The sequence below is a fragment of the Monopterus albus genome, unplaced genomic scaffold (genome assembly GCF_001952655.1).
Source record: "Monopterus albus unplaced genomic scaffold, M_albus_1.0 scaffold99.1, whole genome shotgun sequence".
In the NCBI taxonomy this organism is placed as follows: domain Eukaryota; kingdom Metazoa; phylum Chordata; class Actinopteri; order Synbranchiformes; family Synbranchidae; genus Monopterus; species Monopterus albus.
Window position 1 is genome coordinate 2,662,210 of NW_018127979.1, and position 16,067 is coordinate 2,678,276.

A 16,067-nucleotide genomic window follows, 5' to 3' on the forward strand; every position below is an offset into this window, starting at 1 on the left:
TCCTCTGTGCAGTCAGCTAACAGCTGGCTTTATTAGAAATCTGTTTATGGTGCACTTTGTGCTGACTCCTTACAGTTCGTACTTGGGTAATAGCCTTCACGCCCAGAGGACTCTGTGTTATATGTGGGTGAGCACAGAATGCTTCTGATGGTCATCTGAATAGTTTGTATCATGTTCAACATGGGCTTGTTGTGTATGTAGCCCTGACTCCAGACCATACGTATTTGGACAGTTACACATTTTTGTGCTCTTCAGACTCTCCTTGAGTACATTCAGTTTGAAATAATGGGTGTACTACATTGAGCTGCACATCCATTTCCTCATATTTGCGGTGTCTGTTCGTCTAACTGGCATGTAAAAAGTGTGTGTGTCAGTGTGTGTACACTGAGGAACATCTGTGTGTCACCTCTCACACCCTGTGGAGGTGTCATTAACTCCTCCATCCCTTGGTGAACAGGAGTGACTTGGACTGCAACAAAGGCAGATCAATCAGATCAAACAATTAGTGGGACAGCATAGGTTTATAAATTATTCAAATGGTGTAGAGTTTTGCTTTGTGAATGTGAAGCGGTGTGTCTGGCTTTCCAAAATATGTGTCTGGGAATACTTTACGGTGGAGTCCGTTTTTATGTGTGTATACTTTTGTTGTGTGTTGATGATTTCTGGTTTTGTTTAGATGGCGAACCAAGCAGAATCTGGACTATTCCTTCCTCATGATGTATGCTGTGAGCAAAGGGGTTTATTATGTCCAGGTATGTCCTAATAAAGAGGTAAATAAATAAAATAAATGTTCCCATAGCAACTTGTTGGAGTGCATACTAGGCAAACACTGGTTTGCTGTTGGTTTGGAGCATGTCAGACCAAATTAAAACATGGCAAGCACTTAAAGCAAATCTTTGTACAGCCATTCATCAGAGCCAGTGTTTTTTTTTTCATACCAAAGCCAGTTTCACTTACTCTTATCCTAATCCTTCTAGACTTCTATAGCTCTCATCTTTTATTTCTTGCTAAACTAGGCATCTGATTTGGGAATGCTTATGTAAATGTTTACTAAAATGTTAGCACTAGTCATTGGCTGATTAGTTTAACTGTGGTATTAATCTCCCATCTTTCTGTCTTATGCATGGGATGTGTCATTTCTTTTGTCTGCTCTCACCTGCAGGGAAGAGGTATCACCTGTCTGACATTTACTTCTACTCTAGCTTAGAAATAGCAACTCAGCAGTGTTCTTTAGTTTATTTGGGTGTGAACATAGTCTCCCTCCTGCTTCTCACCCTCTTCATCAACAATAAAGTGATGTCTTCTGTCTTGTACACTGATCAGACATAACATTATGACCACCTGCCTAATACTCTTTACATATGGCAGTTGGTTGGCACTTGTGTCATTCTGCAGCTCACTGTGCATCTTCTGTGAATCCATTTGCTTCCACAGTTATATTGTCAGGATAAGTTAGAGATCATTTTTTAGACAAATTCAACAGCCTCACCACTATAGCCCCTGACTCTTTAGAGTATTTATCATTTTCAACCATTTTAACAAAGATTCAAATACATTTTAATCTTTTAACAAGTACAAATGAAAGTTAAAAGTTTAATCTACAGCAGATAAACCTAATCATCAGTGAGTCGTGAGCGTCCATGACCCTGTCACCAGTTCACCATTTGTCCTTTCTTAGACACTGTTGGTAGGTACTAACCACTGCAGACCAAGAACACCCACTAAGACCTGCAGTGTGGAAGATGCTCTGATCCAGCCACCTCACCGTCACAGTTTGGCCCTTGTCAATGTCATCCAGATCCTTACACTTTCCCATTTTTCCTGCTTCCAACACATTGACTTCGAGGACTGAATGTTCAGTTATACCCCACACACTGCCAGGTGCCACTGTAACAGATAGTCAGTGTTACTCACTTCCACCTGCCAGTGGTCATAATGTTGTGCCTGATCTGTGTATTTTGTCCTTTTTTTGCCTCCTTCAGCTGGAGGATGACATTGTGGCCAAGCCCAACTATTTTGCCACTATGAAAAACTTTGCTCTGCAGCTCTCGTCAGAGGACTGGATGATCCTGGAGTTCTCTCAGCTGGGCTTCATTGGTACGATCCATTAAGCACTTGATCAATAAGCAGCATCCATCAGGGATCTGTCAAATCTGTGAAGTCAGCTGATGGCTGGCTACTCTCCTGGCTTAATGGTCTATAAAGTAATATAGATAGTAGGGAAGCTAAAAATCCAATTTACACATATCAGTACAATATGTAAATGAGGAATGAACATATTTCTAAGTCTAGTTTGTTTTATTTGTTCAGATTAAGTGTGCAGTCAGTAATGATTCTTGTTAGAACTCGTGTCAGTGACTAAATCTGTTCTGTAGGATGATTTTAATTGAATTGTAACTTTGTTTTAAATTATTAATCTGAGTTTTACTACACTGGTATAATTGTCATTGTACACATAGCTGCATTTAAGTTTGTTTTTATTTACAGTGTAGCAACAAGTCCCCTAAGCCCTGTTCATGGTTTAATTATCTCATTTCAAATAATCCATTGTTAATGAGTGCCTTTCTGCAGGATCAATGAGCATCTATAAAAGCCTCCTTATTCTCTCTTTCCTACAGGAAAAATGTTCCAGGCTCCAGACCTAAACCTCATTGTTGAGTTCATCTTCATGTTTTACAAGGAGAAGCCCATTGACTGGCTGCTGGACCATATTCTCTGGGTCAAAGTCTGCAATCCAGAGAAAGACGCGGTATTTCCCATGTTTACTGTATGAGTATGAGCATCAGTGTAAGTGAAATGGTTGTATCAGTCCTGTCTTTACTTTTTTCCAGAAACATTGTGAGCGTCAGAAGTCCAGCCTACGTGTACGGTTCAGACCCTCTCTATTTCAGCATGTGGGGCTCCATTCTTCTCTTGCTGGAAAGATCCAGAAACTCACAGTGAGCCTCATGCCCTCATAGTCATTGATTTGCAACAGTGTTTGAGGCTGCTTCCTTTTGTAGAAACAGTGGCTTTCCCTCTCTGTCTCTAGGACAAAGACTTCCTTAAGCCACTGCTCCACAAGATGCATGTCAACCCCCCAGCTGAGGTTTCCACTTCAATGAAGGTATCACTCCAGAGTTTCCATCCCATTACTGCACAGTTATGTTTTCCAGTTTATATGAGTAAATATAAAATCAAGGAATAAATTGAATTAGTAATGTCTCAAATTGTGAAAACAACACAGGACCAGTCAGTAATATAAAGTGTATACTGTGTGGCACAGGTGTATCAGGGTCACACGCTGGAGAAGACGTATCTAGGAGAGGACTTCTTCTGGGCCATTACTCCTACTGCTGGAGACTACGTCCTCTTCAAATTTGACAGGCCTGTTAGCATAGAGAGGTAAATGTGGACAAGGACTGTTGGTGATATGCTTGTGTGCATAGCTTCTTATCATTTGCATTCTGATCATAGAAGTACTCATAGCACAGCCTAAAATAAATATTATGGTGAAAACATTTGCACATACAGGCACACTTTTCACTTATTTCTTCCTGCTGTCCGATTCCGGTTTAATTTCAGTGTGTGTGCTTGTGTCTCACGGGATCACATGGAGCTAATGAGAGCACTCTAAAAAAAGCTTTCTCAGGCCAGCCTCCTACTTTCTGTGGAGCCAGTGTAGAAAGAGAAGAAGACAGTGAATATAAAGGGAGCGATGGCTGAGCTCAGAGCAGACCTGAAAAGGATGTTAAATTTGGTCATGTCGAGATGTGGCGATTGTTTCCACTTCTTTTGTAAAGATAGTGTTAGGACAGTGAGACAAGTGTGAGAGACTGTCACTCAGCAAGTAAGTGGAAGTGAGTGGGCAAGGGGTCATCAAGTGTTGCACTGTCTGGTTCTCAATTGTTTTGTGTCTGCTTTCAAGTGTCACCAAATTACAGTGGAGCAGGCTGCATTGCTGTGCTGATGAGATGACATCTCATTGGCAGGTTGTTACAAGATGCAACAGTCTTTATCATCTGCCACTACCTGCCACTGATCTGCATTTTTACACTACTCTCTGGCTGTTTAACATTTAAGTATAGTGCACCCACAAACATATTTCACACTGTGCCCATGCTTTCTGAATTCAGAGCATCCCGTAGTTGCTCAGAAATATGCTAAATACTGGAATTTTTACTGTTCAAAACCTGTAGCTACTGTATGACCCGAACATCCATTTAAGTCCTGATAGTGCAATAAGTGGATATGCCCATTTTATTCACAAGTTACTTGATGTCTACAAAGGAACTGATGCACTATGCATATCTGAGTGTCAGTTATCCAATTATATAAATATTCAAATAAGTGCATGATTTGATTGGCAGGTTCCTATTTCGCAGCGGTAACCAGGAGCACCCAGGGGACAAGATCGAGAACACCACGGTGGAAATACTGCCCGTCTCGGTAGGGAAACGCCCACACACTCTGTCTGTCACCCTTCTGTGGTGTGATGTGCAAACAGTTCAGGTTAGATTACACTGAACGATTGCTTGCATTACCTATTGATAGGAATGAAAGCATGACGTAATTGTTTGCTCTGCCAGCGGTGATGCATCTCTGACATTGTGATCCACACTTCCAGTGGAGGCACAGAAGCTAGCATCTGTTCAATGAGAAATCGTTAAGATACTAATTTGTCTTGCATTTTATTCTATTGTCTGTCTGTCTGTGTGTTTGTACTTTAGGAAACTGGACTGCAGACCAAAGAGAAGTACAAACGAACAGAGGACCACTTTTATAGAATTGGTAAGTGTATTTTTCCAGTCTCCGAGTGCTGTGCATAAAAATACACTGTGCCTAGAGTTAACCTTTAGACCAGGGGTGGGCAAACTTTTTGGCTCAGGGGCCACACTGACTTTTAAAATTTGACAGACGGGCCGGGCCAGCACCAGATGCATACATATCAAACATAAACATATAAAAGGCATTACAATGTTAATACTTACATTCACTTTTAGTGGGAACAGTGTTGTTGATCACCTTTTTTTGCCAGTGCATCGAAGTCTGGTGTTAGTTTTGTTGTGGCAATTCTCAGAACAGATCTGAGGTGTTCATCACTCAACTGGGATCTGTGGGGTGCTCTGTTGGTGTTCATCACACTAAAAGTCTGTTTACACACACATTGTAGGTAGAGCCAAACAACACCAGCATCCTCTGTGCCATCTTCTGGATGTTTGGAAATTTGGCTGCACTTAATGAAGCATAAAACTCATCCAGTTTGAGAGAGTTGAACTTCTCCTTTGAGACGGTGTCACATTGGAGATCAGTCAGTTCCAACTGCAACTCCTGTGGCACTGTTTCAGGGTCTTGTGTGATGGGATGTGACACCAGCTGAAGTGACTTGTCAATTTTTCCAAAATCGGAGAACCGATGGCAGAATTCTGCGTGCAGGTCGTCCAGTGGTTTCCTGTATTTTTTCATATGTCAAGGGGCCACTTTCAGCGTAGCCAGTGTGGGGAAATGAGCGAATGACTTATTTGACATTTGCTTTGAGAATAAAGCCTGCTGTCCCTGGTAGGCTAGTGGTTAAGGCGCAGCTCTTTCGCCATGGCGCCCCGGGTTCAAATCCAGGTTGCACCAGGAAGGGCATCTCGATGCCCCCCGACACTCTGTCATACAAGTCCTCTCCCCGTGTTTCCCCCTTTAAGGATTCCATGGCCAAAAACTCCTCCGTTATGTCAAAATTGTCATTAATCCCTCTGATAAAAATTAAAAGCTGAGCGGTGTCCTTTATGTCATTACTTTTGTCCAGTGCCAAGGAATATAATGTAAATGACTCCGCTTTTTTGTTTAGCTTGCTAGCTAAGTCTTCGTCAATTAGCTCAACACAGCGAGTCACTGTGCTGCGTGATAAGCTAATTTTTTCAAATTTGTTCTTGCTCTCAGGACACAAGATACAGTACCTGCTGTCTCTACCATGCACTCTTTGAGAAACTCTCCTTTGGAGAAAGGCTTGCTGGTCTTTGCTAATTTGAATGCCAGCAAATAACCTGCCTTCGTGCTTGATTCTTGGATGGCAGTTTGCCGGATAAAGGTGTTTTGCTGAGCCTGCAAACTAGCTGCCAGCCTCTGAGCAGTAGCCGTCCATTCTTGCGTTGACTGGTTGTTAGCATAATTAGCATGCTTGGTAGAAAAGTGACGGCTGATGTTGTATTCCTTTAAAACGGTTTCTTGGCAAATAAGACATATAGCCTTTGACTGGACTTCAGTAAAAAAAATATTTAGTTGTCCATTCGATATTTAACACTCAGCACTCACTGTCGACTTTTCTTTTTTTTCTTTGGCCCACTCATTGTTGCAGATGGGTTCAGAGCAGTAGCAGAGTAATAACAGAGTAGCCCTGGCTCCGCAAAATCAAGTCAATGTATCACCGCACCTAATGTGCCACCTGGTGGAATGCCAGGCATTACAGGACAAGGTCAAATGAATGCAGTCATAATTATGATATGATATGATTTGGGCAATCCTGTACCAATCTTCGGCGGGCCGGATTAAGAGGACCAACGGGCTGGATGTGGCCCGTGGGCCGTAGTTTGCCCACCCCTGCTTTACAGTGTACAAAAGGTGTGTCATGTGTTCTCAGCCACAGCCTTTTATCCTTTTTTTGTTGTTGTTGTTGCTTTCTTTTCTTTATTCTGTATTTGCTTTTGTTGACATTTTCTCAAATTAGCCTTCTTGTGTAAATAAAAGAGATGTAGGCCATGAACTGAAGCATATTCAATGAAGTTCCAGTAAATCACTCAAGCACCTTCACTAGTGAATTACTGGCCTTGCATTCTTCCTATAAATATCATTTATAGCACTTCACATGTGCTTGTGTGTGTGTGTGTGTATGTGTGTTTTTAATACACAGGTCAGTTTGAGAAGGGTGTGGCAGAAGGGGCTGTAGATCGCTCCTTCAATCCTGTTGTCGCGCTTCGGCTTTCAGTTCTTAAAGACTCCGCTGTGTGGGCCATCCTTAGTGAAGTAAGCCAGTCACACAGCACCTCACAGGCTACGTTCACATTACAGACCTAAATGGACAATGTCTTTTGTGAAGTTGGCTTTAACTGAAATGTGAGCTTCACATGTAGATCAGTAACAACAATAACGTAATTTGTGTGGCAGTCAAAGAATAAACATGGATGACAAAGCTGTGCTAGCATATATGTCCTGGGTTATTTGTTGTCGAGGTCGTCAGACAGTACAGATCATAGGGATGAGAATGAGAAGACCAGAAAAGGCAAAAGCCACAGCTGCTGCTACCTTCATGTTTATATTTACAGGGCTGAGAAATGAGATGTTAAAAAAATAAAAACCAATTCTGATTGGACCATTCTGACAGCGTACACATAGCCATCGACTGAATGTGAATGAGATGTAGGACCATATATAAAAGTGGCCCAGATCTGATATGAAAAAAATCTAATGAGTATGTTTGCAACAGTATGAGATTCTCACGGTATGATAACGGTCTTCGAAAAATATCACGGTGTCACTGTATTCCGGTATTACACAATTACTATTATTACAACAACCCTCAGATAAATGAAAAAAAAGTGACTGTGCCAGTTTATTGAGCTGAATTGTGGCGCTAGATTGACCCTAAAGAACAAAGAAAGTTATAAGGATGATAAAAAAAACAGCATCTAACTATAACATGTTACATAACTAAAGCATGTTAGCACCAGTAGTAGAGGAAGTATTCACATCCTTTACATAAGTAAAAGTACTAATATTACACAGTAAAATTAGCCTAGTGTTACAAAAAAGTACGTAATGAAAAGTGCTTTATTAATGTTAAGTTAAAGTAAATATTAACACAAAAATGTACTTGCAGTATTCAGTGTTAGTAGGATTCTCAATGCAGAAAAATGTTACACTGTACAGTATATTATATCATTACATTATCAGACTATCTCATACACTGAGGTAAAGGCAGGATTTGACTGTTGTAGTTGACTGGAGGTGGAGCTCTGCTGAACTATTTTGTATCCAAGTGCAACTAATGATTATTTTCATTTGGGATTATTTCCTCCATCAATCGACTAACTGGTTTGTAAAAGTTCTGACAGTAGTAAGAAATGACGTCGCAATGCTCGTATAAAAAAAAAAATCATTTATTGTAAGTGCGTGAGAATGCAGCCAGACCTGTTTGTACCCTCACTCACTCTCTCTCTCTCTCTCTCTCTCGCTCTCTCACACACACTCTCACACACACTCACACTCACACTCACACGCACACACACACACACACATACATTTATCCTGAGTCTGACAGGCAGTCAGGGAAGAAAGGTGCACACGCATCGTTTTTTTTTTCCCGTCAATACTGGTAATAAGCAAATGTGCATGGTACGATAACTATCAGTTTTCATACCATGGTATACTGTAAAACCTGTATACCACTGCAGTCCTACTGATGTCACTTCACCATGTATTATGAACATAGCCTTAATGTCTTGTACAATAACTATCAGTTTTCATACCATAGTATACTGTAAAACCCGTATACCACTGCAGTCCTACTGATGTCACTTCACCATGTATTATGAACATAGCCTTAATGTCTTGTCCAGTTACATGAACAGTGCCATTTGCTCCAGATGTCTACTGCCTCCTCATTTTAACCCACTAACACTGGTGATGCTCTGCTCTCCTCCTGCAGATACATATAAAGAGGATAGCTGGCTGATTGTTCTTGAGGGGGCACATTAGTCTTGGCCCCTGGGGGACCAAAATCTCCTGGACTGCTTAAGCAGGGCCTTTGGAACCTAGCAACCAGCAGTGAAATGATTAGAGTTGTTCATCTGTCTGAGGAATGTCACCTCTGTCCCCAGCTATTCTTAATGTACCTTGTTATTCTTCTTCTCATCTATCAATTTCTCTTTGTTTCTGACTCTCCCCCTCACTCTTGTGCTCTTAATTCATTTGTGAGAATGTGAATACTACTATTTAAAGAACAACAGCAGAGTGTGAAACAACATTTGTTCCCAGCTCTGGCTCTCAAAGTGACTATGTTGCTCAGCAGCTTTGAACACAATCAGAAAACGCCTAGAGGAATGAGGACAAATCATCACATCTGGGAAGAACCAGTGATCTGGCCACTGGTGTAGATGCTGCCAAATCCTTCTGCTGCTCGATGCTGCCACCTTTGGGCAAGCTGGGGCATTGCACTGTCTCTAGTGCCTCAGCAAAGCCTGTGATGATCAAGAATGTTGTCATCACTAATGGCCAGCTGCTCTCTGTTCTTGATCAATACCAGCCCAAGCAAAAATATTTCCCTCACTCCTGAGGTATTATAAGTCACATGCAAATGCTCCACTTGTCCTGAAACACAAACTCAGGATGAGCTTACTGTTCCAAAATCCTGCCTGGAGCCAGTCAGTGACAACTTTGACCATAGGCCAGATTCTGTGGTACTTACCCCGGTCCATCAAAAACATAAGTACCATGACGCCATATCTGCCTCACCTCCTGTCTGACAGGCCGCGTATCCATTTATAGTAAACCAATCAGACATTGACTGGTCTCATTGTCCTGAAGGAATATATTATTATATTGATATATTGTTACAGCTATGATGATCTATGAAGGTGACTTAATTTATTGGAAATAAATCTTTAATTTGTACAAGAGGTAAATATATTTTTATTCTATTTGAAGAGGTTTATGGTAGTTCAGTATGTTTTATTTGTGCTGTTTTTTTTCTAAATAGCTATTGTACATTTTATTTTCATAACAGCTTCTTGTGAAATTGCTTTTTCTGCAAATGGCAAGTAGTTCAGTTCGTTTAGTTTCTTTCACTTGAAGTGAAATGTTACAAGTAAAATGGTTTTTAATTTAATTGTTGCTTTAAAACTAAATGGTAGGACAGTTGTGAATTGATTCTTTAGAAACAGATGTGGGTCAGAATTGGAAAATGTGCCTTATGTCCAGGTCCCGTGAAATTGTCTCAGCAACATTGTTCCAGTCTGTCCCCTCTTACCTTTTGCCCACACTTTTATTGTTGGATATACTAATATTCTGAAAATAATCCACAGACCAATTAGTGATTCAGTGTTAAGAACAATACCTGTGTCATGCTGAGTCAGTGGTAAACAAGGTTTTGTGCCATTTGAATCAGTGTGAATTGCATTGCCTTTTCATGTATGTACCATCACATCCTTCAGCACTATACTTATATTTTCCATCTTCCCACAGTGAAAGTTCATTCCACTTGCTCCTTCTAGATCCACTTTATACTTTTTTTGTCCAATCACTTTTTTTTTGACTGGACACAATATTAAGACTACTGATAATTGCAGATTGCGCTTTTGTGGTATGATTTGGCTGAGGTTGTATAGTCCTTCTACTGATTGTAAATCTGTAAAAACAGCAACAAGTCTCTCTGTCATCTTCTCTTTTGCCTCACTTCATAGTTTATTGAAATACGCTTGACATGTTTTTGTTTGTGTGTGCGTGTGGTCAGTGTTCTGTGTGGAAACTTTTAAGTGAAGCTTCAGTATTTTCACATTAGTGGTTTATTCAAGGGGTAGTGCAGTGCCTTCTGTTGGAACTGATAAAGTGGAACAACTTTTGCTAGTCATGCTTGTTCACATGTGCAATTTTTATTTTGTAATTATTTACAGCCTACACTCCTTAGCGAAACAGAAGCGCTCTGTCTCTGCCTCTTAAGCAGATTCTTGGGAGAAGATGGGAGCAAGTCACTCAGAGCTCAGGGTTACTTAAGGGTGGAACTTGTTTTGAAAGGGTAAAGACACTTTCAGTACTCCCCATTGTCTGGCAGCCAAATACAAACTGAAACTCTGCATGAATTTTGATCCCTGAGATTCCGCCTGCTGTATTTATGGAAATTGGACAGGAGAGGAGGAAAAACAACAATCTCATACACCCATCAGTTCATGTGCCTTCACTGTGTACATGTGTATGCCTGCCTGATTTTTTTTTTTCATAAACATCTTTGAAATAAATTATAAAAGTTAGAATTTATGGCGAGTTTTTTTCTTGTTCTACTTCTCATGTCGCCTGCATCACCAGATTTGATTTCAGAACAGTCGTAAAATAATGTGGTTAAAGTAACTCCACTGCTAACGTTACCTTAAATATCATTTGTCTTGATTTGTTAACGTTTCACCGATAGGTCTGTCTGCAAACGTAACAAAAACGCGCAGGAGAAACTACGATCCTTCCCAGTGTGCACTTTGTGTCGAGCACTTCCGTTTTCCCATCATGCAGTTTCAGAAACATGGTCGCACACAGCTGTCATAACATTGATCTTAACTAGCTCATTCTTCTACGCCAGAGAATATCGGTGTTAGTGTATTTTTTCCACAATGCCGAAATATTACGAGGATAAAGAGGAGGATAGCAGAGCCTGCGCCGGCATCAGAGAAGACTTCAAGACATGTCTCCTTGAGCACGTCTGCGTTGTGAAGGTGGGTACTTTAAACGTCTTTTGGTCATCTTAAAACGGACTATGTACTTTGTGTGCTACTTATGAGTAGTGTTTGCTTTTGTATCAGAGACGCTGTTCAATTCGGCGTCACTATAACTCCTTCAGCTTAGCATATGTTTCATATTATGCACATGTCAGTTTTACTTTAGCTTCATATACTTAGTTTGCTAGCTAGCTAGCTTATGCTAACGTTACCGTTTAGGTAAAATTTCAAATCGAATTAAACTTCTGTCTCTTTCATGGTGTATTGTATGTGTGCAGTTTGCAGTTAGATATCCACGGAGTTCACAAAAAAATTAAGGACCAATCAGTAAATGTTTGGCATATGTTTAAGGACAGCTTCTCAACTGATCACTATATAATTTTACGTGCTTTCAGAAAGTATCCTATTCAGAGCTCTTGACTTTCTGCACACATTGTGTTGAAGGGCTGACTTTAAATTGACAAAATTTACGTGCTTGTCCGTCAGCCTGCACCATAGGCTGTATTTGGGTGTATTTTTCCTCCTCTCAATTTTAACAAGTCTCTGTTCCTGCTGCTGAGAAGCCGCTCCCACCATGCTTCACTGTCGGGCTGGTGTTGGCAGGTGATGAGCAGTGCCTGGTGGTCCCAGGTGCTTGGAGGTCTGCCCAAAGGGTTAAATTTTGTAATCGTTATCAGGCCAGAGTCTGACTGTTTTCATGCCCTCTGAGGGCATTTAAAGGCTAAACTCCAGGTGGGCTCATATGCCCTTTACTCATCGTCTTCCATCTAGTTTTGCTAACATAAAGGCCTGGTTGATGGAGTGCTGCTGAGAGTTGTCCTTCTCCCATCTGTGCAGAGGACTTCTGAAGCTCTTCAGGGCCCTTTTATCCTCTTACTTGGTTTTGCTAGGCAGTCAACTCAAGATCAAAGATTTTTATTGTCAATACACTATATGTGCAGGACATACAGAAAATTGAAATACCGTTTCTCTCTCACCTAGTATTGAATGCTATACCATTTAGGAGACTGTGTGGTTTCAAACCTTTTCCATTTCACGATTGTTGAGACCATTATGTCCCTGGGAGCACTCAACGCTTTAGAAATGGGTTTTATTCCCTTGCCCCGATGTGACATACTGTGTGTCTCAAACTGTTTTATCACTGAGGTCTACAGAGTTTCTTGACCTTTATGGCTTGGTTTAAGGCCTGACATGTAGTGTGAATTATACGAGACCTGCGTGCATTTCTAAACTTTTCAGTCGATTACATTTAATGCAGGTGGAGTCCAATCAAGTTTTATACAAAGCTCAAAGATAATTGAAGCAAACAGGATGCACTTGACCAAAATTTGGAGAGCCACAGCAAAGGTTCTGAGTACTTGTGTACTTTTAACGTTTTTTTTTTTTTTTAATACATGTTTTCATTTGGTGTTGCAGATGGAAAAAAAAAATTGTACTTTAATAAACTCAAAATGAACACTGTGCAAAAAAGGTCTAAAAATGTTCTGAAGTCACTCAACAACTGTGCATAAAAGGTCTAAAAATGTTCTGAAGTCACTATACCTGTATCAACTTTATATACCCGTGTCTCAATAGAAGTGATGTAAACTAATCTGTTACAGCATCAGAGAGCTAAATTAAGGCTAAGACTTTAATGGGTCTTTCCAGTGAGTCTACGTGGTTTCTTAATTTTTCAGGAAGGGAAGTTGCCCAGCGAATGTTTGAAGGAAGGCCATTGCAAAGCCCTGCAGATGTCATTCTTTGAGTGCAAGAGGTCAATGGTAAGTCGATGCACAAAACATTTGGTGGGAAGTGGAGTAAAACAGAGAATTCTTGTTTTAAGATGTGCTGCAAAGACTGACCACTGTCTGTCTTTGATCTACAGCTGGACACAAGGGCAAGATTCAGAGGGAGGAAAGGATACTGAGGAACCAGCTGTTGCCAAAAGGTTGAATAGGTGTACTTCTAATGATTTAAATCAAAGGGGTGCTGTTCATGCCTCAGTGTATCTTCAGCTTTAAAACATCATCTGAAGCATGTATGCCAAGAAAGACGGTAGCAAAGGACTACCGAACGTGAAAGAACAATGCACAATGACACTCGGGAGGATTACAAACTCATCAGCAAAATGGGCTGCTGACAACACCTGGAGCTGTCACAGCTCTGGATGAATGAATGTGTTTCATGCTATGGGAAACAAAATTAATAAAAGACTTTGTGAAATGAGGCACGGCTGAATCATAAAATGTCAAGTGTATTAAAATATATTTTCATGATACCTATACAACAGTTGAGACAAAAGTGAGTCCTAATCTGGGACTTTTCAGCTTTAAACTGTGCAGTTAGTTACAAATAATTTAGAAAAATTACTGTTTAAAAAAAACAAAACAAAACAAAAACCTTCAGACTAGCTTCAGCACATAGAGCTGTTATTTCAAAGCAGCCATCATCATCTGCTTGAACTTCTCCAGATCTACCTTCTTAATGATGAAAGCATTGGGTGTCTTATTTAGGAAGCCCACAGTATCTACTATCATCATGCCTCTGGTGTGTCTGCCTGTTAACTCTATGCTAACTGGATACTGGTCGCTTTCTATGATGAATGCGTCATCTACAGCAGCTGCCATGGCATAGGAGTCACAGGAAACAAAACCATCGCCATCAGTTAACTCTTTCTGGAAGCGCTGGGTTTTCGATTTCTCAATGCTGTGGCGGAAGATCCGTTCCATGAAGCGAGCTTTATCAGTGTCCTGCGCCAGCCAGGTATCACAAAACTCCTGTCAACACCACAAGAAATGTCAGCACAGAAAGACTGCAACATTCCTATGTTGTCTTTGTTGGTGTATTAGTAAGGTTAGTTGTTGTAAGATGTTAGTGTTTAAAAGAAAGCTGTACCCAGGGCAGCTTGCTGTAGCAGGTAAACTCCCAGCAGGCCAGGTATATGGGACACTGGTAGTCATTAAGTACAATGTAAGCAGCTTCTGGATCCACAGCAAAATTGAACTCACTACACACTGTGGTGTTTCCTCGAGCTGAAAAAACATACCACAGAAAAACAATTGATTACCTACTGAACAGCATCACAGTGAGCACTGAAGGATTTGTACTCTACTGTAATTAGATTACAGTTACAAACCCTGGGGTCATAGGGCTGCAGCTAATCATATTTATTACTGGTTGTTTCCTTGATTAACTGATTCAGCTTTGTCTGTAAAATGCTATGCAGTAGTAAAAAATGAGTACATTTTCACATAGCTTGTTTTGTCCTGCCAACAGTCTACAAGCCAAAGATTTTCATCTTATGATTAAATAAAAACAGAAAAGCAGTTGTATCCAGATTGCATTTGGAAGTTGGGCTTGAAAAATGACTTAAATGAGTAGTCATTTTTTAAATAGTTCCAGATTAATTTCCCATAGATTGAATAATCACTGACAACAGGTCTCTAGAAGATTTCTGGCACCTCTTGACTTTTCAAACACCAGTGTGAGATGAGACAACTGAGAGCTTCAATGGCACAAAGTCTGAAAAATATTTAAGGTAGTCCTTTACCTTTGTGTCTACGTTATTTTGTCCAGCCCCGGGTGTATTCTACATGCTCACCCCTTTGAAACCAAACCTTGACAGTGTTTTACTGACACTCAGTGTTGCCTCCCATGATGTAGAGCCCTCGCAGTTTGCTCGGCAGGGACGGATCCATCTTCACAGCAAGTGCCAGGTTGGTAAGTGGTGCTGTGGCGACCAGAGACACCTAGGAGATAAACAGAGACTTATAACATGGAAAAAAAAAAGTCCCTATATACTCACACCGAGCTCTGTCATATCTCTTACCTGTCCTGGGTTTTCACTGACAATCCTGATCATAGCTGCCACAGCGCCCTCCTTCTGAACCAGGTCCAGACCAGGAGCGTTGGGATCAGGAGCGTCTCCCAGTCCGTCCTGCCCATGGAAGCTTGATGCTTGAATGCTCTTCCCAAGGACCGGCTTATCAGCGCCTTTAAAAACTGGAATCTGGCACATGAGAAGAACACACAAGGTGAAGCGTGCAAACATACCACAAGGACAAAACGTCTGCAGAGTTGCTAAACAGACATTTGTTAATTTATGATTGAGATATAAGGGAAAGGAAATATGAAAAATGAACATATACAATCTGGGATAAACAATGCATCTATCCTTTTATTAATATATATGCATTTTGTGATATTTTCCTGCCACTGTGGGCAATGCTGCTAATTATTCAGCATGACTACATTATGGCACACTTTCACATTATTATGCTTTTGTACCTTGACTGAATTAGCCAAAAAATAATAATTCTACCTTATTTCTATAGTTCACTGTACTATATCACAGTATACTATATGGATATCTTGGCAAAAGCTCAACCACCTCTACTACAAGATTAAACATAGACTTGCTTAGGATGTAAATAGCAAAGTCTATGGGAAAACTAGCTTAACACAAAATAGGAATGTAAGATGCAAAGGAGATATATTTATCCCCCCATGTTTAAATACATGCTCTTTTTTTTTTTAAGTCAATGTTCTAAAACCAAACGGTGTTAACTTTCAAATTCAGCTGAAAGTGCTGCAAATTTTCATCAATAAACCTCAGTTTTGGACATTTTCCTTAAAACTATTAAA

At 40.5% G+C, this 16,067-nt stretch overlaps 3 protein-coding genes across 6 annotated transcripts in view; 2 read left to right on the top strand and 1 right to left on the bottom strand.

Moving 5' to 3' along the window:
• The window catches only part of mgat4a (alpha-1,3-mannosyl-glycoprotein 4-beta-N-acetylglucosaminyltransferase A), a 27,969-nt gene extending 18,261 nt beyond the window's left edge, over window positions 1–9,708 (top strand). Inside the window, exons 7-16 of one of the 2 annotated variants that reach the window (XM_020609313.1) lie at window positions 677–752; window positions 1,983–2,097; window positions 2,619–2,749; window positions 2,832–2,939; window positions 3,032–3,106; window positions 3,266–3,384; window positions 4,350–4,428; window positions 4,710–4,770; window positions 6,878–6,990; window positions 8,672–9,708. In XM_020609313.1, the coding sequence (XP_020464969.1) occupies window positions 677–752; window positions 1,983–2,097; window positions 2,619–2,749; window positions 2,832–2,939; window positions 3,032–3,106; window positions 3,266–3,384; window positions 4,350–4,428; window positions 4,710–4,770; window positions 6,878–6,990; window positions 8,672–8,698 (904 nt within the window). In that variant the 3' untranslated portion in view covers window positions 8,699–9,708. Of the gene's footprint in view, window positions 1–676; window positions 753–1,982; window positions 2,098–2,618; window positions 2,750–2,831; window positions 2,940–3,031; window positions 3,107–3,265; window positions 3,385–4,349; window positions 4,429–4,709; window positions 4,771–6,877; window positions 7,169–8,671 lie in introns of those variants that run through there. The other variant, XM_020609312.1, reaches the window with a different exon arrangement.
• A 1,480-nt stretch (window positions 9,709–11,188) lies between these two features.
• On the top strand, window positions 11,189–13,649 carry coa5 (cytochrome C oxidase assembly factor 5). Its single transcript, XM_020609317.1, has 3 exons — window positions 11,189–11,441; window positions 13,121–13,204; window positions 13,309–13,649. The coding sequence occupies exons 1-3, from the start codon at window positions 11,340–11,342 to the stop codon at window positions 13,348–13,350; spliced, it is 228 nt and encodes a 75-aa protein (XP_020464973.1). The 5' UTR covers window positions 11,189–11,339; the 3' UTR covers window positions 13,351–13,649.
• Window positions 13,650–13,749: 100 nt separating this feature from the next.
• Window positions 13,750–16,067, bottom strand: part of LOC109965373 (inosine-uridine preferring nucleoside hydrolase) — a 5,480-nt gene continuing 3,162 nt past the window's right edge. For all 3 annotated transcript variants that reach the window (XM_020609316.1, XM_020609315.1, XM_020609314.1), the window contains 4 exons: window positions 15,253–15,432; window positions 15,061–15,172; window positions 14,319–14,455; window positions 13,750–14,200 (listed from right to left, as the gene is read on the bottom strand). In XM_020609316.1, coding sequence (XP_020464972.1) covers window positions 13,853–14,200; window positions 14,319–14,455; window positions 15,061–15,172; window positions 15,253–15,432 — 777 coding nt within the window. In that variant the 3' untranslated portion in view covers window positions 13,750–13,852. The remainder of the gene's footprint in view (window positions 14,201–14,318; window positions 14,456–15,060; window positions 15,173–15,252; window positions 15,433–16,067) is intronic.